At 46.1% G+C, this 27,726-nt stretch overlaps 1 protein-coding gene across 7 annotated transcripts; it reads right to left on the bottom strand.

Annotated features, from left to right (window-relative positions):
• Window positions 1–27,118, bottom strand: nrf1 (nuclear respiratory factor 1). 7 transcript variants are annotated; one of them, XM_079755443.1, is made up of 13 exons: window positions 27,050–27,118; window positions 25,218–25,349; window positions 24,306–24,450; window positions 21,292–21,406; window positions 17,589–17,715; window positions 16,946–17,086; window positions 13,801–13,959; window positions 13,123–13,341; window positions 12,560–12,655; window positions 11,775–11,864; window positions 11,025–11,182; window positions 6,209–6,333; window positions 1–1,288 (listed from the first exon to the last, which is right to left on the bottom strand). In XM_079755443.1, the coding sequence occupies exons 2-13, from the start codon at window positions 25,284–25,286 to the stop codon at window positions 1,128–1,130; spliced, it is 1,605 nt and encodes a 534-aa protein (XP_079611569.1). In that variant the 5' UTR covers window positions 25,287–25,349; window positions 27,050–27,118; the 3' UTR covers window positions 1–1,127. The 7 variants fall into 7 exon arrangements, with proteins under 7 accessions (XP_079611569.1, XP_079611571.1, XP_079611572.1 ...); XM_079755445.1 differs by having other exon boundaries at window positions 11,025–11,173; XM_079755446.1 differs by having other exon boundaries at window positions 11,775–11,840.
• Window positions 27,119–27,726: the final 608 nt, after the last annotated feature.

Genomic DNA, 27,726 nt, shown 5'->3' with positions numbered 1-27,726 from the left:
TGAACAGCAACCATTTTATTGGGATTTGTTTGGCTTCACACTAACTGTGACTATAGCGGTGAAGTGAGGCAGGTCTCGGTGAACATTTTGCTTGAGGATAGAAATGTTTCACACATTTACATACAGATTTTTTGAAATAAAAATGAGAAGAGAAAGAAAGAACACTATTTACTATTTAGACGGCAGTCTCTCTTAACAGGATTGTAGAAAATTAGATTGCAAGGTGTATTATTCCATGCGGTGTACATAAATGGACAGTTAGACAAAATGGCTGCTTCCTGAGGTGCGCTCAGCAAGGCAGGATATAAAAACACTGACCAATATCCTGAGTCGTCTTGGCATGTGCCAAACTTAACAGCACAGGAAATAACCACACACTTAAAAAGTACAATGTCAATGTAATGTTTCATTGGGCGACACTTAACGAGTAATCGGTTGGAGTGAATATAGGGCAGACGCTGTATGAAGGGAAATCATGGGGGGGGGGGGGGAATATTTGATGATGGAAGATATGCCTGCGTGAGGCTAGAGCAATAACCTCTGCAGGAGAATACGAGTCATAAAATGACTTGTCTGGTTACGGCCCTGGAAGTGGCTAACAAAAGGTAAGACGCAGTGTGTACAGCGAAGGACTGTGATCATGTTCAGGCGCCAGCAGCAGCTAACCCTAACCCCCTAACCCTAACCCTAACCCTTACCCTAACCCGCTGGCTTTCCTCCCTCACTTTGGTTCATCTTGTCATCTTCAAACAAAATAAAAGTATTCCATAAGTAATCCTAAAGAAATAAATACTAAATACTCTAATAACCTTTCTTGCAATAGGTTAACGTCACAGGAGCTAAACAACCCACCCCCCGCCACAAAAACTGTCCGGTAAAGAGAAGAACAACGCATCTTCAACAACAACAAAAAGCAATATCTTTACACAGTAAACACAATGCATCATAGGTCACATTGTAATAATATGTTACACTGTACACCGCGGGGTCACCGCGGGTCACCGCGGGGTCGTCGGGGGGCGTGGGGAGAAGGACAGACGATGCCACCCCCCCCTCGACCGTTGGAGCGACGGTTCTTCTGGGCGGCGTCGGGCGCTCGGGGTGTCGGCCCGACGCCGGACTCATTGTCACTGCTCCAGGGTCACGACCTCTACCGCCTGGCCGTCCAGCGTCACCGTGTTGTCCACGCGCGTGGCAACAGGCGCCATGGCGACCTGCACGGGACGGTTGCCCTGCGCCAGGCTGGTGACCACAGTCTGGTACATACTCACCGGGATCTGGACCAGGCCTGGGGAGGAGGAGGAGGAGGAAGATGAAAGAAGAACCATTAGTGGGGTTAGGGTTAACCCTAACCCTAACCATTAGATAAATACCACCGATACTAATGGTTAGGGTTAACCCTAACCCTAACCATTAGATAAATACCACCGATACTAATGGTTAGGGTTAACCCTAACCATTAGTATCGGGTATGTCTAAAGGTAAACAGACTGCATTATGCTGCTTCTGACCCGTGGCCAGTAGAGTGCTTTATATGAGTGCTTCACATTCACCCATTCACGAACATTAGCCAATGTGTGTGAATGGGTTAGCCGTCGGTCGGGCCTCTTCTCCAGTGTCTATTTGTTACTGTATGGATGTGGTGGTATTTATCTTTTATACTTTTTGATGGTGCTATACAAATCAAGATACCATCATTATCATCATCAACATCATCATTATTAACGCTGCTGTCCGGGCATACCCTAAATGAGGACAATAGCCGCCCGCCCCAGCTGTGTGTACGAATACACACGCATACACATAAGATATCTGCTCTAAGGATTATCTCATTAGACAAGGCCCCGCCCCCCTGCAAGCTGCCGGTGCCATTGGCCGGACAGGAAGGTCATGTTGGGGGGGGGGGGGGGGGGGGGGGGTCACTCCCAGGGAACCAGGAAGTGGACTTTAACCCCTCCCCCATAAGATGCTGCGTTAGGGTTAGGGCTGCAGAACAATTGTCCTCAATGAATTCAGTGCGGCAGGAAGGCAGGTTTATCTGTCAGGTTAATACAAGCTGTGGGGCTTAGGGGGCTTTAGGGTGCTTTAGGGTGGGGGCGTGCTCACTCCATCAAGGGGACCCACTCTAACTTCATTACTGTGATGTTGAGGGTGTGTGTGTATTTGTGTCAATGCATGTGTGTGCACGTGGGTCTGCCTCTGTGTGTTACTACTTAAGGTGACGTTAACTGTGTGTGTGTGTGTGTGTGTGTGTGTGTGTGTGTGTGTGTGTGTGTGTGTGTGTGTGTGTGTGTGTGTGTGTGTGTGTGTGCTCCTTCAGAAGGCACTCAGGGGCCCTCTGGTGATTAGCAGAGGTCAGGCGGGGGGGGGCAGACAGGTCTTACTGCTGGAGCCCAGAGCTCCAAGTATGAAGCCCAATGCATTCACAAATCACTTATAATACAATCACACATGTTTAGAGCATTCAGAAAACCACTGAATATATAGGTATAATGAGTATTACTTACACACTGACTTCTGCATATGTCAGTTATTTAAAATTATTACAATATTAATAATAAAGCATATTCAGTTTTCTGCTGAATATTCAATTTATTTAACTGAATTTTCCTGAATCGTTTAATTTACACCTTTGTTGTATATTCATGAACTTTTGTCAAACACAATTTCCTGTTCCCCATTTCAAATCTCCACGCTGGGACCAGTGGTTTAAACTCCACGCTGGGACCAGTGGTTTAAGCTCCACGCTGGGACCAGTGGTTTAAGCTCCACGCTGGGACCAGTGGTTTAATCTCCACGCTGGGACCAGTGGTTTAATCTCCACACTGGGACCAGTGGTTTAATCTTCACGCTGGGACCAGTGGTTTAAACTCCACACTGGGTCCAGTGGTTTAATCTACACGCTGGGACCGGTGGTTTAATCTCTACGCTGGGACCAGTGGTTTAATCTCCACCCTGGGACCAGTGGTTTAATCTTCACGCTGGGACCAGTGGTTTAATCTCTACGCTGGGACCAGTGGTTTAATCTACACGCTGGGACCAGTGGTTTAAACTCCACGCTGGGACCAGTGGTTTAATCTCCACGCTAGGACCAGTGGTTTAAACTCCACGCTGGGACCAGTGGTTTAATCTCCACGCTGGGACCAGTGGTTTAAACTCCACGCTGGGACCAGTGGTTTAATCTCCACGCTGGGACCAGTGGTTTAAACTCCACGCTGGGACCAGTGGTTTAATCTCCACACTGGGTCCAGTGGTTTAATTTTCACGCTGGGACCAGTGGTTAAATCTCCGCGCTGGGACCAGTGGTTTAATCTCCACGCTGGGACCAGTGGTTTAATCTCTACGCTGGGACCAGTGGTTTAATCTCTACGCTGGGACCAGTGGTGTAACAACATATTGGGGATACGACAGAGTCACTGTTGTAGTATAACACAACTTATTTGCTTGACATGAGAGAAGCTACAAAACAATAAAAAACCGGAACTCTGTGTGTGTGTGTGTGTGTGTGTGTGTGTGTGTGTGTGTGTGTGTGTGTGTGTGTGTGTGTGTGTGTGTGTGTGTGTGTGTGTGTGTGTGTGTGTGTGTATCAGTGGCGGCCTTGTTTGTTGGGCATAGTCATGGACGGGGGGTCGGGGGTCCTCCCTCAGAGAATGTTGAATTTGGTCGATGTGATTTCCTGTATTCTGGTGCATTTTGGGGATGGCCACTACCTCAAAATTCATTCAGATTCATAGCCTATGTTTTTTGATTGAACCAACATACATTACTTTCAAATTTTCCATGCTGAAATGCATTTTTATCGTGTCTATAGTCTTGTTAAACGACAAACACAACAAGTTTGTTTTAAAGAAACAACAGCCACATAGCCACGTTATTCATATTTCTTTCATTGCAAAGGGCTCACATACATCATCATTCAATGATGGCAAAAAACAGCAGCCCAACATTAAGCAACAACTAGCATTATATTCAGTCCAGTTGTAGTAGTTGGAGTCACGACTTAAGTTTAAATGACTTTCATGACTGATATCGTTTCTAAGAAAACTAGACACATGGGTTTGCCTTTGAATTCTATGAACGGATACTCTGTCTGCTTCTCATCTTGACTGAAAGGTAAGGTTTTCTTGATCGAGTTTTCTGTTAAAACTTTTACACATTCTTTTAACTATTTAGTAATTTATTATCTGAGGTGCCGGAACAAAGTTCCCGGAGCGTTCCGGCACACTTTTACCCGTCTGTGTCACTCCACCGTAGGGATGTTTCGTGGTCTAGAACAGGGAGCGTGGAAGCTTCCCCTCACTCCGGGAGACTCATTCTCATAAACTTGTCACAGCAGCAAACACCCTGCACTTCACATGTAGTGCGTACATTTGACAGCGTATTTTATGAGGTTTGGTTAACGGGGAAAGACGACGACTGATGTTGTGGAGAAGGCCGTGGAGGTGAAATACGGCAAAACACTGGAAACATTATCATTCCAGGAATGTTGCACGATATGCCTATGAGTTAAATTTATGGGAGGGTCCTTACACTGAAGAACATAAAAAGGTAAAGCATGGTATCTGATTTTAACTAGTTTCTCTCTGACATCCTATTTAATTCATCATTTTAGGGGCATGTCTTCTCAAAACAATTCATTTGGAGCATACAACTGGCTATCGCGATAAGCCAATTCAAGTTTTCATTTCATAACGATACAATACCATTCCAAGACGATAAGACAACATTGAATTATTGCCAATTTGATTACCAGTTCTTTAACGTTATCTAATGAGCTTGGTTACACACAAACATCCATAGTGCATAGGGGTATACACGTCATGAATATCATGTACTCATGTGTAGCATTAATGTATGTACATCACTTACATTACATGTGTGTTTGTGTGTGTGCGCGACACTGAGTGTGTGTAGCCTGGCCCAGTGCTGACAGCTGGCCCAGTGATTAGTCCGTAGACTATAATGGAGTGGACCAAAGCTCTTTAGGAAAGCTCCAGGGAGACAGGTCCATACCCCTGGGCTAACACACTGTGTCTGTGTTCCTGTGTGTGTGTTCTCATACCGTGTGTTCCCATGTGTGTGTGCGTGCATGCACACGGATCAAACACCATAGGGAAGAGCGGAGGCAGGAGATGTATTGGACACAAGAAACGAGAATGATTGACAACACAAGTCCTGAGCCCAGGCCTCCCCTCCCTGAATCCATCCCACTGGCTGAGCTGAGCCTATCTAGCCTAGCTCACTAGCTAACCGCCAACACTAGCTGCCCTAGGCGTTTACTCATTGGCAAAGGAAGACTGTTCTGGAGGGCTCGGGTTGCATGTCACATTTCACCCCTGAGCTGTAACGCTTTGTGTGACCGATATTGACGCGCCACGTTTAGTTTTTTTTTTTACAAAAACCCTTTTCGGCAAAAATACAGGCATTGACTCGACTGAAAGTCATGGGAGGCTATGCTACCGCTAGCACTATGCTAGTTGGTACAGAATTGTACAAAAACAAAAGTATGCTCAATCAGGACTAACCCCCCCAGCACTAACCCCAGATGCCCACTCTGAATGCGTGTAGTGGAGCAGTGAGTGTGCTCATATACCAAACCGTATCATTAAGGAAAGAAAGGCTAATGCTAGCAGGAAGACACACCCTTCATACAAAGCCATCTGTCAGAGCAGCTCAGGGGTTAGGAGCTCCGCTGCACTGCTGCTAGCCCTAACCTCCAGGGCTAGGGCTAACCCTAACCCTGGAGGTTAGGGTTAGCCCTAACCTCCAGGGTTAGCCCTAACCCTGGGGGTTAGGGCTAACCCTGACCTCCAGAGTTAGGGTTAGCCCTAGCCCTAAACTCCAGGGTTAGCCCTAACCCTAACGCTAGGGAAGTGGTACCTGTGTGTGTCTGTGTGAAGCAGGAAGTGGTACCTGTGTGTGTCTGTGTGTAGCAGGATGTGGTACCTGTGTGTGTCTGTGTGTAGCAGGATGTGGTACCTGTGTGTGTCTGTGTGTAGCAGGATGTGGTACCTGTGTGTGTCTGTGTGTAGCAGGATGTGGTACCTGTGTGTGTCTGTGTGTAGCAGGATGTGGTACCTGTGTGTGTCTGTGTGTAGCAGGATGTGGTACCTGTGTGTCTGTGTGTAGCAGGATGTGGTACCTGTGTGTGTCTGTGTGTAGCAGGATGTGGTACCTGTGTGTGTCTGTGTGTAGCAGGATGTGGTACCTGTAGCGTCCTGCACCCCGCCCAGGGCTCCCACCGCCGCGGCCGTCTCCCCGGCGAGGACGATCTGCCCCCCCCCCTGCAGGGTGGCCTCTGCTAGCGTAGCGACCGCGTGCGCCGCTGCCTCACTGCAACACACACACACACACGATTAATACAGAAAAACAACATCTTCATCCCTGCAACGAGAGCCTCCTCTTCATCGTGTTGAGTGTGAAACTAATGACAGTAAACGGCCCCTAACCCTAAACTAATGACAGTAAACGGCCCCTAACCCTAAACTATTGACAGTAAACGGCCCCTAACCCTAAACTAATGACAGTAAACGGCCCCTAACCCTAAACTAATGACAGTAAACGGCCCCTAACCCTAAACTATCGACAGTAAACGGCCCCTAACCCTAAACTATTGACAGTAAACGGCCCCTAACCCTAAACTAATGACAGTAAACGGCCCCTAACCCTAAACTAATGACAGTAAACGGCCCCTAACCCTAAACTAATGACAGTAAACAGCCCCTAACCCTTACCCTAAACTAATGACAGAAAACGGTTGTGTTGTGAAGATGAAGCTGAAGTTCACTTTAGCCTAGCTTAGGAGCGCTTAGGGTTAGCGCTCCTAGGCTAGGCTAGTGGCACATTGCTAGTTAGAGTCCCCTAATCAGGTTTCAATATTTGTTTTATTATGATGTGCGTGTTTTGGCGCCACTTTGAACGACACACTCTTCCCAGAGCCGGGCAGCGGGGGTATTGGACGAGGTCTTCTCCGGTCCCCCCCCGACCTAACAGGCTTAGCAGGGCTGATTCATTACCCAGGAGAGATGTGATCCTTCTACTACTACTTCTATCGGATCTACGCTGAGACACACGTGCGTCTGCAGCGTGACCTAAGCCGCCCTGCCGCCCGGGGTTAGGGTTAGTATGATGTGTTACTATATGATACTATGAGCCTGGGTTAGGGTTAGTATGATGTGTTAATATATGATACTATGAGCCTGGGTTAGGGTTAGTATGATGTGTTACTATATGATACTATGAGCCTGGGTTAGGGTTAGTATGATGTGTTAATATATGATACTATTAGCCTGGGTTAGGGTTAGTATGATGTGTTACTATATGATACTATGAGCCTGGGTTAGGGTTAGTATGATGTGTTACTATATGATACTATGAGCCTGGGTTAGGGTTAGTATGATGTGTTACTATATGATACTATGAGCCTGGGTTAGGGTTAGTATGATGTGTTAATATATGATACTATGAGCCTGGGTTAGGGTTAGTATGATGTGTTACTATATGATACTATGAGCCTGGGTTAGGGTTAGTATGATGTGTTACTATATGATACTATGAGCCTGGGTTAGGGTTAGTATGATATGTTACTATATGATACTATGAGCCTGGGTTAGGATTAGTATGATGTGTTACTATGAGCCAGAGTTAGGGTTAGTATGATGTGTTACTATTTAGTGCTGTCAAGCTAGTAAAATAATTAATCGCGATTAATCGCATTAATGTCATAGTTAACTCGCGATTAATCGCATATTTCTTTCTACTCTAAATATCCCTTGATTTCGTGCTGCTAGCCTTTTAGTGAGATCAGAGAGTGTTGAGAAGGACAGTAAGAAGAGAGACCCGCAGTGAGTCAACCCGGTCCATTTGACATCGGGTAGGTGCATGACAGTGGTACCGTAACACTTCAATAGCCCAGGCTTTTATTTTTTTTCCAATCACTGAACTTTCGAACAAAACTCTTGCTCAGCAAAGATGGGAAATACTATTATATTTATTATTTAAATCAGTATGAATATTCCTACCGTACGTAGGCCTATACACATTACCAGGCTATTGAATAACACACACACACACACACACACACACACACACACGGTGGCGGAGTGGTAATCGGGAGAGTCGGGAGAATTTCCGGTGGGCCGTTAACGTTTCGGGGCTGTCGGGCTGATTACTGCGGGATAACAATATTGCGTTGTGCAACCGCAACCTCTCACTCACTCAGACGCAATACATACAATCTGTCAACGTCGCAACCAATTCACTTTTGTCTAGGGGGGAGTAACTGAGCGGCCCCTCCCGAAGTGGTACAGCCCAGGTGAGCCTGGAACTGCGATTGGTCAGAAAGATGTAACAGCTAATGACAAGTTTTTCACCCGCTCCGTATCCTTGCTTGCCCCAACAAGTTTGTGTGGCGTGCTTGTTGTTTTGTTTCCGGTGTAGATAGATCCGGTATGGTGTTGTTTTTCTAACGTGACTAGAAATATAACGTTTGCCAAGCCAAAAGAGCGTTAATCGAGCGATGAAAAAATGAACGTCGTTAAAATTGGTTTGCGTTAACGCCGTTAATAACGCGTTAAACTGATAGCACTAGTTACTATATGTTACTATGAGCCTGGGTTAGGGTTAGGGTTAGTATGATGTGTTACTATATGTTACTATGGGTTAGGGTTAGTATGATGTGTTACTATATGTTACTATGGGTTAGGGTTAGGGTTAGTATGATGTGTTACTGTATGTTACTATGAGCCTGTGTTAGGATAAGGGTTAAACCCATCGCACCGCATGGGAAAGATAAAGAAGAAACAGAGACAGACACCAAGACGAAGAGAAGAGAGAGACACCGAGAGAGAAAGAGAAAGACGAGACACAGAGAGAGAAAGAGAGGGAGAGACAGAGAGAGAGAAAGAGAGGGAGAGACAGAGAGAAAGAGAGGGAGAGACACAGAGAGAGAGAGAAAGAGAGAGAGAGAAAGAGAGAGAGAGACACAGAGCAAGAGAGAGAACGGAGAGCATCGAACCCAACCCCCTGTGGGGTGGGTGAAGGGGGACAGAATGTTCCGCAGTCTTCCGTGGAGGCCACCTCAGGTAAACAGCTGAGGTAGTGGATTGGGGGGGCCTCAGGTGAGTACAGCTAACGAGCCCTGGTGGGACCTGGTACACTGTCTGCCTGCTGGGGGGGAATGCACGCACGCACACTATGGAGTGGAACACTTGGCCAGCCTGGCCTCCATTGAGGCTGGTCGACGTTGGGTTAGCCCTATCCAACAGGGACACCTGCCGCGTTTTCACGTTTAAGAAAACATCGGCAGCCACGCAACCATTAGACACATCAGCTTCTAGTCCAATCACTGGTCATCTCCCGCCTCGACTACTGCAACTCGCTCCTGGCTGGACTCCCTGCCTCTGCGATTAAACCCTTGCAGCGCATCCAGAATGCGGCAGCGCGCCTCGTGTTCAACCTACCAAAGTTCTCACATGTAACCCCCCTCTTCCGAGACCTCCACTGGCTCCCTGTAATAGCTCGCATCAGATTCAAGATGATGGTACTGGCATACAAGGCAGTCGATGGAACTGCCCCTGCCTACCTCCAAGCATTAGTAAAGCCACACACCCCAGCTCGATCCCTCCGCTCAACTACCTCAGCTGGACGTCTGGTACCGCCATCGCTAAGAGCAAGCAAAGGTCGATCAGCAAAGTCACAACTTTTCTCTGTTTTGGGACCTCAGTGGTGGAACGAGCTCCCTACCGATGTCAGGACCGCAGAGTCGCTCACCAGCTTCCGCAAAAGACTCAAAACTCACCTGTTCAGACTTCATCTCGACTCTGCATAGAAACCAATGCACAGCCACCATTGAATGTTGTACGTCCTGGCACTTGTACAGTGCACTTCTTCAAGGTACTTAATTGTGTAGCATCTACAGTAGCTGCTATCGCTGCTTTACACGGTGAATGGGTTAGCCTAGCGATTGTAATACTTGCACTTGGTTCTATGAACGTCTTTACTGTACCGACAGCGATATATTGTTTCACTTCTTATCACAAATGTACTTATTGTAACAAATGCACTTGTAAGTCGCTTTGGATAAAAGCGTCTGCTAAATGCCCTAAATGTAAATGTAAATGTAAATGAGCGACCGGCCTGATGACATCTGCACCGTGCTGCCAATTCAATATGTCCTGAAGCACGGCCGGGTACGACGCTGGTCCCCACCGACCCCCCCTCCAGAGACTCAATGGTCGTTGCCATCGCCGCAGCCTGCAGTTAGCTAAACCAGTGTTGTGAGCCGTCTCTTTGGTTACAGGGGGACACCTGGGTGGGGGGAGCGGTACGCGTGGCCATCAGCCGCTGCGGTTGTTTGTCTGTCCGGTTTCTTCTTTCCCTGCCGGGGGTTTATTATCCGTAAGCTGATACGCTAGCTTTAGCAGCTAACAGCACAGCGGCTGTCAGGCTATTGTCTCTCCCCTTCATGCACAGCAACATCAATCCAAACTGTCCTGAGGAATAAACTCCTGCCACATGGTTTAGTATCGATGTGTTCCTGGGGTGTAGAGGATAGTGTAGCGACTCGACACTTGGACACCACTAACTACTTCCATGTTCTCTTCTGTCCTTTTTCTGTACACAATGAGTCTGTCTGCATTTGTATAGTCAATGCGTACTGTACAGCACGATGTGCTACACACCTGCTTCACCTGTGCAGGCGCTATGCAAACAGATTCAATTGGAATTTGAATAACACATCTCGTCTTCCACTTCATCTTCATCTTCTCGAGACTGAAGAGACAACATCCGTGTGTCCGTGGGAGCTGACACCAGACAACTCTTGAGCACGCAAGAATCGGGGATCATCAATCCCGGCGTGCTCCAGAGACGTCTGAGATGTTCTGCGTGTTGCCGCGCCCCCCCCTCCAACTGGAGCACGCCCTGTTTTGGATCATGACCCATTTAGGGGTCACCACCCATCGCTTGAGAACCTTTTCCCTTCTCCCCCCTCTTCCCCTTCCCATTGTAGCGGCGTCCATCACCTGTTGAGCGCCATGGTAACGGTTGCCCCAGGCTGCATGTCCTGGGAGGCTGCGACCGCAGCCTCGGCCAGCGACGCCACCGCCTGCGTGGCTTCCGAGGCCTGGGTCGTCTGGATGGTCATTTCACCGCCCTGAAGCGTGGCCCAGTTCTGTTCCACCTTGGTGGGGCGTCAGAGAGAGAGAGAGAGAGAGAGAGAGCGAGAGAGAGCGACAGAGAGAGACAGAGACAGAGAGAGAGACAGAAAGAGAGAGAGAGAGACAGAGAGAGAGAGACAGACAGAGAGACAGAGACAGAAAGAGACAGAGAGAGAGAGAGAGAGAGACAGAGACAGAGACAGAGAGAGAGACAGAGAGAGAGACAGAGAGAGAGAGACAGACAGAGAGAGACAGAAAGAGAGAGAGAGAGAGAGAGTGCGAGAGAGAGCGACAGAGAGACAGAGACAGAGAGAGAGACAGAGAGAGACAGACAGAGAGAGACAGAGAGAGAGAGACAGAGACAGAGAGAGACAGAGAGCGAGAGAGAGACAGACAGAGACACACACCAAGAGTAAGCGCCATGAGGAGAAATAGTCATTCTCGATGTTTCTCCATTGGTTGATCGGATCGTTTCAATATATTGGGGTATTTTTTAACATTCACTATCAAAAAGATGTTTGCATGCAAAGAAGAAAGAGCGATATAAAGAGAGAGGGATGGCAGCATTGACACACAGACAGGGGGTGAGGGGGAAATGGGTGGGAGTGTGCTTACAATGATGTGGGGTGACATCTCCGTCTGTCCTGCGCGACACATCATCTGGTGGGGAGCAAACACAAGCTGACTGGGTGTGAATGGCCAGCACTGGTGAAGCGGAACAGAACATCAACAACTGCATGGCTAAATACACACACATTTCTATTGCTTTTGTGTGTGCGTGGAGGGGGGATTATTTTTACTTGCTTAAAAAGGAACATGACATTACTCTAAGTGAGTAAATGAGTAGTATAAAGTATTTGAGGTTCATGAAATAAAGTAGGGGAATGGGGGACTTAAATGTTTTTCTATATCTATCTATTTATGTTTGCACCACTGAGAAAAACAACGAGATCAGAATCTCCCTTCATCTCTAACATCACCCCTTCATCATCCAACATCTCGACATGCATGCTCTTATTAAAACGCCAGGCGACAGTAGTCATTTTAAACATCGTGTCCTAATGTAAAAACGCCCCTTCCTACGCTGTCGTCACATGACCTTCAACCTTAGACTGAAATCTGACCACAATCTCAAAGCACGCTACTAAAAAAGTACAACATTTAAGGTCTTTGCATACTAAGCCCAAGTTTTATGGATGTTAAAAAAGGTCACTGAAACGATGATCGCTATTATTGGTCAAACCTTTCTAAAAAAATTACAGACACGCAAAAGTAATCGACCTGCTTTCTATGTGAAAACATGGTGTGCGAACAGTGCTGCTTAAAACTCATCAGGCTGAGCCCTACTCAGCGACCTCTAGCATCTGTGTGGAGATAGTCTCAGAGCGTGTGCTTTCTACCTCATCGGTGACGGTGGAGTAGTTGACTTGAGCCACTGTGACGCCAGGCAGCTCTGATGCATCCGCCAGTGTGGCAACCGTGTGGCCCGTGCCCACCTGCAGGGGGCGATGGTCGAAAATAAGAAACACGATAAATCCTGGTTTCAACGTTTATTTGGTCAAAAGGTGCTCAGAGACCACACAAGGAACATGTCAAAACTATCAAAATGTATGTGGAAGAAATATCATTTCCTTGAAATGATGGAAATGTATCGACTATATTGCAGCTCAGACTGTAAGAATAACAACATTCAAGGCAAGAAAAGTGAAAGACAGAAGAAGAGTGGGACCTGGATGAGTGTACGGTGCCGTCGGGGTTGGGTTAGGGTTAGGTTATGACCCTAACCCTAACCCAACCCCTGTCTTTAGGGTTAGGGTTAGGGTTAGGTTATGACCCTAATCCTAACCCTAACCCTAAAGACAGGGGTTGGGTTAGGGTTAGGGTCATAACCTAACCCTAAAGACAGGGGTTGGGTTAGGGTTAGGGTCATAACCTAACCCTAAAGACAGAAGAAGAGTGAGACCTGGATCAGGGAGACGGTGCCGTCGGGGTTGTTGACCGTCTGCACCACGGTCTGCGATGGGACCAGGTGTGCGATGTGGCTCTGGGTGGTGGTCATGTGGTGGTGCTGTGGAGCGGCCGGCGCCACCTGGTGGTCCTCAAAGGCGTACAGCAGGTCCTCCCGGCCGTGCTGGCTGTAGCAGTTCTTCACGATGGTGCGCAGCGCCTGCGTCCACGACACCTGGGCGGACATTAACACCAAATTACCGTCTGCTCGTCGCACGAGACCAACCTGTCCACAGCCTGCCTTGGTATAAAGCCAAATCCTCAATTAATAACGATTACCAAGGAAAACGTTATCTAAACTATCCAAACCGCCCCAAAACATTCACCAAATATTTGCAATTCTTCAGCAACCATCTAAGGAGCACATCGATCATAATCACAACGATACAAGATAATCCATGAACTAGCTTTGTGCTGAAGGAACTGCGACCATAGAAGAAACAGAACAACAATACAAATTAGCTTACAGCTAACACTAACGTTTAACGGTAAATGCAGCGCATTGGTACAGCGCTTTTTGGACCTTCTGGGTTGCCAGAGAAGCCGCTCTAGTCTACCGCCCCAGCCATTACTGCCCTGGCTGGCAGCCACCATCAGTAAGCGTGCCCTCCCCCATGCCCCCCCCCATCCTCACCCTCTGCTTCTGCTCCTCTGAGCGCACGTCGCTGCGTACGTTGGCCCAGGGGATGTCCTCGGGCCACCACACCGGCTTGCAGCTCTCCTTGCCCCAGCCGGGCTTCCCCCGGCCGGTCGAGTACTTGAGCATCTCGGGGATGAAGGCCCGCAGCTGGGCCTGGAGGGGGGGGGGGGGGAAGACGGATGCATTAGAAGGGGCTCTTCATCCATCGGGATGACATCATGGCCCTGGTTAGCCTAGCGGAGCGGCCTAGCACCGGATGGCTGGAGGAGTAGGGTTATGTTTGTCTATAGATTATTCAGGTTAGGGTTAGACATAACCCTACGGTTATGTTTGAAGTGTCTATAGATTATTCAGGTTAGGGTTAGACATAACCCTACGGTTATGTTTGAAGTGTCTATAGATTATTCAGGTTTCCTATGCTAGATGCTGGTCTGCTAGGGCTTTGATGAAATGATCCATGTTGGATTGTTCTTTCTGGTAAGGTTTTTCAAAAGCTTTTTGTATACATTTTGGTTTATGTTATACACTATTCTATTATTTTAGTTTTTACGAGCGGCCTCCAGAATTTTGGAAAGTGTCCCAGTGGGCCCAGCCTGGCTCCCCCGCCCAACCCTCTCTTATGAGGGGGGGGGTTAGGGTTAGTCTGCAGAGGGGCGCCGTTCACGTTTCCAAAAGTGGGCGGGGTCAGGACTGAGCCATAGTGAGCGTGCTCGCCCGCAGTGCTCCTCCGTCCTGAGACGCCTGAAAGGGTGCCGGCAAGTTGGAGCTACACACGCCGTCCGTTGATCGGTCGACAGAAACAACCAACACAGTACCCGCAAGGCATTTATGGACAACGGCGAAAGCTTTGTTTATTGAAGAAAATGTCTCGCATAAGTCCTTCTTGGACCTCCTACATTGTTGCTTTGTTCATTTTGTCTTCTTTTTCCTTTGATTCATTATCAGGCTACACTGTGTCTGCTATGAGGTCAAGATGCTTACGCGGCTATCGCCATCCGGCTTAAACCCCGCCCTACCTTGAGGTACTGTCGGCAGGGGAAACGAGAGCTGTAACTGAGCTGGGCTATAACGCACCCTCACTACTGGGCTGGGGCGCCGTGCAGCCGCCGGTGGAAAGGCGACGTTAATTACTGCTACGAGCAGGGTTGAACGCATGTCACTGTCTGTCACTGAGTGTATGGTGTGTGTATATGTATATGTATATATATATATATATATATATATATATATATATATATATATATATATATATATATATATATATATATATATATATATATATACACACATCCATACCCTCAGTGACAGATGGGTCTGGGAGGAGGGGGGGTGATGTGTACACAATAAGATGGATTAAGGCCAGCAGCGTTTGTGAATGGAGGTGAGACAGAACGACCCGCCCTGAACAGAACTCTGTGATCCAGGGAGGAGGGCGATGCTCACCTGTAGCTGCTTGGGTCGCGTGTGTGTGTGTGTGTTTGTGTGAATAGGTGGGTGTGTGTGGGGGCAGATGGCCTAATTACAGTGGCTGGAGAGTTAAGTGGCATGTTGTCCCTCAGACTCCCCCTCCTCAGCCTAAGTCCTAAGCCTCTACTCTCCAATCAGCATCCAGAGAGAAGTGTGTGTGTGTGTGTGTGTGTGTGTGTGTGTGTGTGTGTGTGTGTGTGTGTGTGTGTGTGTGTGTGTGTGTGTGTGTGTGTGTGTGTGTGTGTGTGTGTGTGTGTGTGTGCGTCCTGTTACAGGATGACCCACAGGGGCCTGGGTTTGTATACCTTCTTTTGGCTCCATATCTCTTTCCCGGGGGCCACGGTGCATGTGCCAGCTAGACAGCATCCCGTTGCCCTTGGTAACAGCACCTCCCCCCTCTTCCCTCCCATGGCCGTGCTAATTGAGGCAACAGGTTACTTATGCTAATCCACCGAGACGCAGAAAAACAAGCGACCGCCTGCTTCCTGGTTCAACCCGCCACCCCCAAGGACACCCTCAACCGGGCCCCCTGATTGGCTCACTGCATTCCCCCCAGAGCAGGTAGCAGGCGAGCGCCGGGGGGGGTAATGCCGGCTCTGCTGACAGAGATCCAGAGGGTTATCAGAACGTAAACAAGCCCCCATCCCGGGGGGGGTGTCTTTGTATGATGGTTCCAAACCATGCTAGCAGTGCAATCAAGCAGCAGCTCTGCTTTTAGTAACCTGAGCGAGGCATCGAGAACGCACGGCATTTACCCCAACACACACACACACACACACACACACACACACACACACACACACACACACACACACACACACACACACACACACACACACACACACACACACACACACACACACACACACACGTAAAATATGAGATGCATTCCATTTCTGCTCATATTGTGCATTTAAATATATAACGATATATGTATCGTTCCGCATATATGTTGAGGCATATTCTGTCGATAGTGTCTAAGGAGATGGGTATTATATGACTAGTTTGACTAACTCACTCCTATCCCATTACTGTTAAATGTTCTGCTGGAATTATCTCATCTGTATCATCTCATTTGACCAGGGATGAGAGCTGAATAATCATGCATTTGTGAATCTAGAAAAGAGAACATTGGTTGGCGTGCCGTAGTAGGAAGGCATGGCCGTTTGACCTTGGTGCATTTGTATCAGCCTAAGCTCTTAGTCACGTTTCTGATTAAGCCCACTATGGCAGCAGAGGGTCCTTAAAGGCCCCACAGCGCCCTCTGGGGGAACACTGCAGAACACCGTTTTGGTCATTGACATATTTCACTCTGAGCTACCATTTGTTATTTCAGCATAAAAATAACATGAATATAATAAATATAATTCAATGAATCCTAAGATATTAACCATTAATTTATATATATATATATATATGAATATTAATGGTATATATATATATGAATATTAATGATAATTAATATTCCTCCTATATTATATATATATAATATAGATAAAATAGATAGACAATCATTATTTTATTTTTATCTACATAAATCCATCTCTAAAACTATATCCATCTATATGGATATATATAATTTATAATTATTGATTCTATGAACCTGTATCTAGGCCTGTATATAATATCTATATCTCTACATCTATACCCTCCTCCAGACCCCCGCTCCCACCTGCGTCATCTTGTCCACCGACACGGGGATGCCGTCGATGGTGAGGGGGGGCAGCTCAGACGCCATGTCTCCCCCGGCCGGGGCATGCTCCGCCAGGGCGTTCTCCAGGTCCTCCAGCATCATGCTCTTGTACTTCCTCACCTGGGGGGGGGGAGAGAGAGGAGGGAGGGGGGTGAGAGGGACGGGGGAGGAGGGAGAGAGAGAGACGGGGGAGGGAGAAGGGAGAGGGGAGGGAGAGAGACGGGGGAGGGAGAAGGGAGAGGGGAGAGAGAGAGACGGGGGAGGGAGAAGGGAGAGAGAGAGACGGGGGAGGGCGAAGGGAGAAAGACGGGGGAGGGAGGAGGGAGAGAGACGGGGGAGGGAGGAGGGAGAGAGACGGGGGAGGGAGAAGGGAGAGAGAGACGGGGGAGGGAGGAGGGAGAGGGGAGAGAGAGACGGGGAGGGAGGAGGGAGAGGGGAGAGAGAGACGGGGGAGGGGGGAGGGAGGGGGGCGATAGTCTAACGCTTTAGTCATTTGGACAGATACGAACTTGCGGTACGGACGTTATTCCAATATATTGATCAAGCCCAGAGCAGCCTTCCTCATTGTTAACATGATTGTAGTCATGAGGGTTGAGTTTCTAGGAACAGCGTCTGCACTCACCACGTTCTCCAGAGGGGCGGCGCCAAACACCTTGAACACGGGGTTGGGCTTGGAGGGGGAGACACACAGAACTATGGCCTGCTGGCCAACTCTGGTGGTGTACTCGTCCAGTGTGGCCCTCAGCTTCCTACACACAAACAGTTATCCAACCTACACATCACTAAATTAAGTGGCCTTAGGCACGTCCTTTAACCTGTTAAGCCCTAGGCCTATTTCACAGGCCTCCTACCCGAAATGACATGCCCTAAATGAATAGAGTATGCCTCCACAACTACAAGGGCTATATGAATAAAGTTGGTTTCAAAAAGAAGGTAACACCTGTGAGGTGGCTGCAGAAGTGTCAATCAATATAGATGTTATTGTGTCAGAATAAATTCAGCTAGAACATAGTAAGAAATGTCAATTTTCGCCTAGAGAAAACACAATATTTAGAGTGAATACCACCTTGAAACGATGGGATAGTAGCCCAGAACCTTTAGGGAAACATATAACAACATCTGATGAGTACCCTGTTCCAGGATAAATGCTAATAAAGTGAATAAAGTGATTTTAGAGAGGTTTTAGTACAGGTAGGTCCAGGCGGAATAAATGGTGCCATTTGGGCACTTTTGGGCACCATTTGACCTTTCTAAGGTACCAGACTGTAAAACTAATTTTATTTCACTGACATATCACTATAGGTATTCATTCCATACAAATTCAACAGTTTTGACTTGTTTTGAAAATTCACCCAGAACTCTATACATTTTACCAGTCAAAGAAAACCATATAATCGAAATGAAGTTTGACTCCAACTGGAGCAGATATACTTGAGAACAACACATAATAAAACCAAACTGTAAAAACAAAGGTATAAACACAGCTAAAGACTACAATCACTAGAGATAAAGATATATACAGTGGGGCAGAAAAGTATTTAGTCAGCCACCAATTGTGCAAGTTCTCCCACTTAAAAAGATGAGAGAGGCCTGTAATTTTCATCATAGGTATACCTCAGCTATGAGAGACAAAATGAAAAAAAAAAATCTAGAAAATCACATTGTCTGATTTTTAAAGAATTTATTTGCAAATTATGGTGGAAAATAAGTATTTGGTCAATAACAAAAGGTTATCTCAATACTTTGTTACATGCCCTTTGTTGGCAATGACAGAGGTCAAACGTTTTCTGTAAGTCTTTACAAGGTTTTCACACACTGCTGCTGGTATTTTGGCCCATTCCTCCATGCAGATCTCCTCTAGAGCAGTGATGTTTTTGGGCCTTCGCTGGGCAACACGGACTTTCAACTCCCTCCAAAGATTTTCTATGGGTTGAGATCTGGAGACTGGCTAGGCCACTCCAGGACCTTGAAATGCTTCTTACGAAGCCACTCCTTCGTTGCCCGGGCGGTGTGTTTGGGGTCATTGTTATGCTGAAAGACCCAGCCACGTTTCATCTTCAGTGCCCTTGCTGATGGAAGGAGGTTTTCACTCAAAATCTCACGATACATGGCCCCATTCATTCCTTCCGTCACACGGATCAGACGTCCTGGTCCCTTGGCAGAAAAACAGCCCCAAAGCATGATGTTTCCACCCCCATGCTTCACTGTAGGTATGGTGTTCTTTGGATGCAACTCAGCATTCTTTCTCCTCCAAACACGACGAGTTGAGTTTTTACCAAAAAGTTCTATTTTGGTTTCATCTGACCATATGACATTCTCCCAATCCTGTTCTGGATCATCCAAATGCTCTCTAGCAAACTTCAAACGGGCCCGGACATGCACTGGCTTTAGCAGGGGGACACGTCTGGCACTGCAGGATTTGAATCCCTGGCGGCGTAGTGTGTTAGTGATGGTAGCCTTTGTTACTTTGGTCCCAGCTCTCTGGAGGTCATTCACTAGGTCCCCCCGTGTGGTTCTGGGATTTTTGTTCACCGTTCTTGTGATCATTTTGACCCCACAGGGTGAGATCTTGCGTGGAGCCCCAGATCGAGGGAGATTATCAGTGGTCTTGTATGTATTCCATTTTCTAATAATTGCTCCCACAGTTGATTTCTTCACACCAAGCTGCTTACCTATTGCAGATTCAGACTTCCCAGCCTGGTGCAGGTCTACAATTGTGTTTCTGGTGTCCTTTGACAGCTCTTTGGTCTTGGCCATAGTGGAGTTTGGAGTGTGACTGTTGACTGAGGCTGAGGTTGTGAACAGGTGTCTTTTATACTGATAAGGAGTTCAAACAGGTGCCATTAATACAGGTAAACAGCCTCTTAAAGAAGAAGTTACAGGTCTGTGACAGCCAGAAATCTTGCTGGTTTGTAGGTGACCAAATACTTATTTTCCACCATAATTTGCAAATAAATTCTTAAAAAATCAGACAATGTGATTTTCTGGATTTATTTTTTTCATTTTGTCTCTCATAGCTGAGGTTTACCTATGATGAAAATTACAGGCCTCTCTCATCTTTTTAAGTGGGAGAACTTGCACAATTGGTGGCTGACTAAATACTTTTTTGCCCCACTGTATATATATATATAAACATGCTAGCAGCAACTCTGAACAAATATAACTAACTAACTAAAACTAACTATATACACTAAGGGCTGTCATGTCACTGCTGGAAGCAGTTCTTTTTGGATGTGAAGCACAAAGGGACCTGGCACTTCCTACAGTACCATTAATCCGTGTCCAGTTCTGGCAACAGCAAGTCACTGTCGACAGACGAGGACTCGAGAGGGACTACAGTAGCCCCACTGTCGCTAGTAATGATAGCAAATGCCTCCGCAAACGAATAGGTCTTTCTCCTGCCTGCCATTATTAATTTGAAAAGAATAACAAATGGAAAAAAAAGGCAAGAAAATACAAAATAACTAGCTAACTACTAGCTAACTAGGAATGCAAACGTTGTAAGAAGCATGTTGCAGGAGCGTATGTCTCTATCTAGCCGGAGTGTCTGCTCTGAGAATGTTCTCTGCGCTTCTGGCGCGAATTATGCTGACCTTCCAGTCAAACGCAGGGAGATATCTTGGGTATGCATTGGTCAATTCGGATGATTGACCCCTCTACCGAACCGTCAGCGCCAACAGAGTCGAGGGACAGTCAAATCGAGGGACCCAAATCCATGTAAACACCATTCGCCAATCGAAAGTATCACACTGTATAACGTTTTTTATATGTTTATTTATTTTGCTCTTCTTTGGCTGCTAGTTCAGTGAGTTTTCTTCGTAGAGTGATGAGAATGATATCATTGGAATATCACTCTCATCAATATGTGCTTGGTGTTAGAATTGTGTTTTGTTTAGGTAAAAATGGTTATCATGGGCTTTTAGCCGAGCTTCTTCCCGTTACGTGGGTATGCACCATGGACATGTTGGAGCATGGTGCTGTTTACAGCTGTTAGAGCACACGTTGACGCAGCTGCCCCCCCACCGGGGGCGCTCGGGTTTAAGAGGTTAATGGCTAGTGAGTTTGACTCCCAGCTGAAAGTATCTGGGACTGGATCCCCATGACCCCAGGCTACATTAGGCATCCTTGAATAAGATGGCCTCACCCCTATCTGGTCCTTAATAACATGCATAACGTATGTACATCTGGACCAAAAAGTCTGCTAAATGAATACATAGTAAATAGCGAACACAAAGGCCTAAATGCGGCCTGTAAAGTTCTATGAAGCCATGGCTTTGGGTTGGTGTTTAGGGTGGAGGAGACGTGGAGGTGGACATGCTACTGACCTGAGCAGGCGTGTCTGCTGCCTCTTACGGATTGAGGGGTTGGACTCAAAGATGTGCGGTCGCTTCCGTTTCTTTCCCGTTGCCACGGCAGCGGCGGCTGCCATGCCAACTGGTCCTGGGAGAGAGAGACACATACAGAGGTTCGAGTTTAAATAAGAGTTCATAGACCACATCCTAATTAGGGGCCTATGCATCTATTTTGATTACTCAAAGGGTTTGCTTATTAAAATAAATTATCTATCGCCAATCATTTCTGTTTCTTATTTAGAAATAATTCTGCCGTCCACAAATAGTGTGACTTTAGAAACATTACATGGTGAAAAAAATTGTAATGTTTATGATGGCAATATAGATACTAGTTTTCCCATATCTTACTGCGGATTCATGTCTAACTTCAGTGGTCTATCTCTTTTATGCTGTGGTAGTTTGAGTTGAACTAGGAGTAATAAGACATTGTTGGCTGACCATTATGTTGAGGGACACATAAGAAAGGCATTGCTGGCCGAGCTGCAAAACAGCTCAATGGCAACCCCTGCTGGTTTGTTATCCACACTACCATTTAATTGCGTTGTGAAATGACTGCAAATTCTCAGTATAGTTAATAGCTTCCACTGCACCAGGACCAAGATAACTGACGGCCACTAGGAAACCAACCAAAGGTTTTTCCTACAATGGTTTTGGTTGGACGATTGTGAGATTACATTTTATAAGAAATTATTGTTTTATAACATGATGCACATGTAGCTTATGTATAGTATTCAACACAATTCCATTCAAACAAGGAAAAATAAATGGTCCAGGATAGTTTGTTGATTCGTCAAAAGGTTCTGGGATCGATCCCCAATTGCGTACTGGTAGGTATCGTTGAGCGATACGTTTTTGGAGATGTATTTGGATGAATTCATTGTTACTTGATGTCAGCCAACTCAAGTTCTCTCCTGAAACCACATTAATTCTGCAGGCTACAAGTCTCTGCAGAATGTTGTGTACCCCCAACCCTGCGTGGGCTAAAGAGTACAAGGGGGCCACTGCGTGTGATCCCAAGTGCTCAATGCTACGTGTGAGGGTTGACCCGCACGGACATCCACAACCTAGCCCTGCTAAATTCCTTATCTACTTCTAATCTAACCCATACATCAGTTTAAACCTAGCCCTGCTAAATTCCTTATCTACTTCTAATCTAACCCATACATACATTTGTTTAAACCTAGCCCTGCTAAATTCCTTACCTACTTCTAATCTAACCCATACATCAGTTTAAACCTAGCCCTGCTAAATTCCTTATGTACTTCTAATCTAACCCATACATACATCAGTTTAAACCTAGCCCTGCTAAATTCCTTATCTACTTCTAATCCAACCCATACATCAGTTTAAACCTAGCCCTGCTAAATTCCTTATCTACTTCTAATCTAACCCATACATCAGTTTAAACCTAGCCCTGCTAAATTCCTTATCTACTTCTAATCTAACCCATACATCAGTTTAAACCTAGCCCTGCTAAGTTCCTTATCTACTTCTAATCTAACCCATACATCAGTTTAAACCTAGCCCTGCTAAATTCCTTATCTACTTCTAATCTAACCCATACATTAGTTTAAACCTAGCCCTGCTAAGTTCCTTATCTACTTCTAATCTAACCCATACATACATTAGTTTAAACTCAAGACCCTCCTGCCCTTTGGAAGATGTATCTCTGTATTGACTGGGTCACATAGGCCTATCAGTGACAAAACCATAAGACACGCCATGTTGCTATAGCTAATCAAATAATCAAGCCGTTGGCGGTCGGCGTCCGACACAACAAAAACACACTTGTTGTGTTGAGTTTTACATAATAACTAGTGGTGCAACGGATCACCCGTGATCCGTACGGATCAACCCTCACGGTTCGGGACGCAAGTGATCCGCGGATCGGCTGACTATGCAAAAAAAAAAAAAAAAAAAAAAAGAGTTGTGCGTTCACGTGATCGGCAAATGTTTAAAGGACAATTCCGGTATTTAACACATTGAGCCCCCTTTCTGGTTTGTCTAGGATGAAATATGGTGGTTGACACAGAAGGGTGACTATTGGTCCTGTCTTGGGTATTTGGCTCATTTCGATTCGCCCCTGCCTGCTTCAGAATGGCTGGCTATGGGCATTCCCAAACCTGTCCTTTAAACAACCCTAAACGTTTGTTTTCAGAAATGTGCAACTCACTGAGTGGTTAGTGGTGTTTGTTGATGTTCCTAATCAAGTATTGTAGTGAAATACAGTTTCTGTCGTCGTTTATTTGGCATTTTGTAAATCCCATTGAAACAGAAACTGGACCGGAAACGGAAAGGGGGCTGTTTATGTTTGGTTGTAGTCTTTTCGCTCGGTTCTCCGTATCAACAGTAGGGCTAGAACCGAGCGAAAAGACAACAATTAGCACCCCTTTGCGTTTCCGGTCAACAAACAATGAGTCTTCCAACAGAAATCAATGGATTTACAAAATGCCAAATAAAACACGACAGAAGCTGTATTTCGCTACGATACTTGAAATGAAAAAAATAAAAAAATATGAGGATGTCTGCATTGCATGGGGAGAGTGTAGACTCAACTCTCCCCAGGCAATGCAGACATCCTGAATTTAAAGTTGTAAATCCGGGTCTGCTGTGCTTCCTTTGGACACAGGTTTTTTATTTTATTTACTATCCATTATTTACTATAATGCCCCAGTTTGCACTTTATATTGTTTTAAATTGTTCTAAAAAAACAACAACAATCTTTTGTTCCATATTCCCCCCGTTCCGTATTCCTCCCGTTACGTATTTTCCCCCATTCCGTCTCTGAATCTCTGCGGCTCAATGCGCTTGTGAGGGCGGAGCTTGGTTTGTGAGTAGGTTTGTGATTGGGTGTTTAAGTGGGTTTGTGATTGGGTGTTTAAGTGGGTTTGTGAGTGGGTTTGTTAGTGGGTTTGTGAGCGGGTTTGTGAGTTGGTTTGTGAGCGGGTTTGTGAGTTGTGCCGTCCTCGGCGTCACATTTAGCTAACCTGCGGCCGCCAGGTGTGCTGTAATCTCATCGGTGCCCGCCGAGTTCAGGATGTCCGTGTCATCATAAGGGTCATCATCCGGGGACGAGGTGGAGTCTTCGTCTGCGCTCATCATGGTGGCGTCGGTGTATGTGGTCACGTGCACCTGAGAGAGGGTCGGTAGGCCCGTCAAGAAGAGTTCCTGGATGGCGTTTACAAAAAGGGCTGCAACTAACTTGGAATCAAAGTCAATTAATCTTACAAATGTTTTTCTATCATTCCTTTAGTCTACAAAATGTCCCAGCTAATAGCAAATGCAATCATAAGTTACCAGAGTCCAAAGTGATGTATTAACTGTGCTTGACTTAACTGACAAGTAGCCAGGAATACATTTTTGTTTTAAAATGAGCCATGAACCAAATATTGGAATTGAACTGCAATTGTTTGTTATTGGTCCTTGATAATGACTTATTCAATTCATCGACTCATCGTTGCAGCCACACACACACACACACACACACACACACACACACACATATATATATATATATAAAACGAGATGAGAAGGCAAGAAATGGATGGTAACAACGGTTACTGTTGTAGGCAGAAAATGACAAACACACATTTATTTCCAAATTCCTTACGTATATCAGTACTTAGTTTGCATAAACATACATAACTTCCCATGTACAAGTGACTTTAAATCAGGTTGCTATTACATTCAATAAAGCTATCTCAACAGGAGGGTTTCGATCACGTGATCTGAAGTTCCATGAACGAAGTTCAAGCCGCCGTCTTGGTTCTTCCTTTTAGAATCTTTAAGTTGTTCTATTAGAGTGCTGAAGAAGCTCATGACGGAGGCTGGGAACGCGTCGACATCACGTGGGAGAAACCCTTCTGTAACTCTGGTAGCGAGCGAGCGGAGGACAGCACCTGTTGGCTAACGGCGTGCGCTTCGATGGTGGTCATGTGCTCTGTCTGGTGAATGCTGTGCTCCTCCATTACCTGCCTCCTCGTCTACCAGTGTGTGGGGGGGGCTCGTCTGCCGTGCGGTACACTGAATTACTACGAGAGACAGAAGCAAGGCTAATGTTATTTATTACAGATCTCTGTTGAATACCCCATTCTGTTCGCCGCGGTCATTTCAGCATTAGAGACCTCTGCTATGGAGGCCAGTTTCAACAGTAACCTCGTACACTTTTCTTCTGAGAGGGAGTAATACAAATATTCCAATATAAATACACTCCTCTTTTGTTGTGATATTTTGTGTCGGATTATTAATCATTTCCTCAGTAAGTAGCCGTGTTATAAACGGGATCATGCATCCCTTCGGAGTGACTCAAGAACAATTTCTGGTCCCAGAAAGACTGTCTCCTTGTATGTTATCCCTTACTTACAACATACTCTCTATAACTGGCTATCTTTAACTGATGACACCGTAGACTAAGCTATTGAAACAGTCGCTTGGTAGCAAACAACTTGGATGTCAATAATAATTTAAGTTAATAATATTCTATTTCAGGTGTTTTGTACACCCCACTTTAGAGATAAATGCAAAGATGTTGACTATAGGCCTACACAATGAATAACAAAGTATAGGGCAGCCATTTTTATTTCAAATGTGGCCATACAAGCATCAAATGTGAAATAATAATAGCCCCAATTGATTTACATCACCACACAATTCAATAGCTCTCGATATAGCAGTTTAAATAAAGGTGGATTCTGGCACATTTCAGTTTGAGTATATAAACCTTACACTTTTTATGAATCTCTCTTAATGTCTCAGTACTATGTTATTAAGATGGAATGCCCTAAAGTGAGTAACACATGCTTGCAATTGATGGGAACTTTGTTATCTAGGCAATTGGAGAAAGGGGTGGATGTATCCACTGTTTGAGGTTCACATTCAGCACTAACAAACACACGTTTACTCCCATCACAATGTAGGGTTAGACATTGGGATCTCTTATTCCGCAAATGATCACTTGGTGAAATCCCAGCATCCATCCTCCCAGCGCTCCCACCGGGTCGGACCCGTTCTTAGTGTGCTCCCAGTGCACATCCATCCTCCCAGCGCTCCCTATGGGTCACAGTCCCATTATTAGTGTGCTCTCAGGGCCACTGACATCTCCACCGTCAATGTACGTGCTACCGATTTCAACAAAGAAATACAACGTCCTGAATGCATTTAATATCTGGACCACGTTATCCAGCAAAATCAATATAACGACTCGTTGGAAGTTGTAAACAGTGAGTTACACCAGACCAGGTCTGATCAGTACTAAACTAGACGGTGTGTTGATTAGCATTAGCCTGAAGTTAGCGGTACATTCAGTCTGGCTGCAGCTCGCTACGTTCGGCTAATTAGCTGGCTACTAGCATTCGATGGCAATGCACAGATCCCACTTAGAAACATCGACTTTAACAGAGCGGTTGGTCGTCGGTGTCCGCAGACGGTCAACAGACACCGGACCGGGCGGTAAAGGGTGAACGTTTAACGGAAGAGCGTTGGCGCCATCCCATAATAAACAGACCGCTAAAACAGGCCCAGCGGCCTGCGACCCCCCCCCCCCCCCCACCCAGCTAGTATTCTGCTTTATCTGTCCATATTGGTGCTGAATAGTGTCGCGACGAAATCAAAATAAAGACTGAAGTCCGTCTGCTGTCAACATCTAAACAATCTGCGTGTTTCAGCCCGACGCTGCCGGGTCGGTGGTGCGGCTGCGCCGGGGCTGAGTGGAGGTTGCGCGGTAGGGCCTCACCTCAGAGCGGCTGCGCTGTCCGGGTTCTGCGCTGTAGCGACGAGCGGATTCCGAGTAATGGAGGACAAAGAACCGCCAGCCGGAAACACACCGCAGCCGGAAACACACCGAGCCGCGTCCCGCCGAGCGACTGATCTGTAATGCCAGGCCACGCCCACTTCAAGAAAAAATAATAATCTGCTTTTCGCCGGGACCACCTGTTAGTGCCCGAGTGGCTCACCGTAGAAGACGTGGGAAATGTTTGAGTTTTTTTTATACCTTAGCAGTATGTGTATGTATAACGATCATTTTATAAAAGCAACGAACATAACACTTAAAAAGAAAAATAATGAAAACGAATATAAAGAATATGCGCATGATGGTTATCGATCAAACACACGTACAAAGGTTGTGCGTACCATAAAATAATACCAGATCATTAACTTGTTATGGTAAACTAAGATTCCTATTTTTTAACTTGGAATTTAATCCTTGAGCCTATGTATAATTGTACATGTAATTTAATTTATGTTAATGTAATGCATATATTGTTGTCATCATACTAGCTTGCTCAAAAACAATCTCACTCTTTACTCACACACACACACACACACACACACACACACACACACACACACACACACACACACACACACACACACACACACACACACACACACACACACACACACACACAC

This window comes from Pollachius pollachius (genome assembly GCF_949987615.1).
Source record: "Pollachius pollachius genome assembly, chromosome: 18".
Classification (NCBI taxonomy): domain Eukaryota; kingdom Metazoa; phylum Chordata; class Actinopteri; order Gadiformes; family Gadidae; genus Pollachius; species Pollachius pollachius.
Note: the sequence above shows the minus strand (reverse complement) of the source record. Positions and strands in the feature narration are given on the sequence as shown.

Bases quoted from the DNA above. Each gene is read 5' to 3' on its own strand.
- nrf1 (XM_079755443.1), bottom strand. From the start codon at position 25,286: ATGGAGGAGCACAGCATTCACCAGACAGAGCACATGACCACCATCGAA. The intron at 13,960-16,945 runs GTGGGAGCGGGG...CCCCCCCTCCAG, and splicing joins CGGTGGACAAGATGACGCAG to GCCCAGCTGCGGGCCTTCAT. The intron at 6,334-11,024 runs GTGATGGACGCC...TGTGTGTTGCAG, and splicing joins GTTACCATGGCGCTCAACAG to TGAGGCAGCGGCGCACGCGG.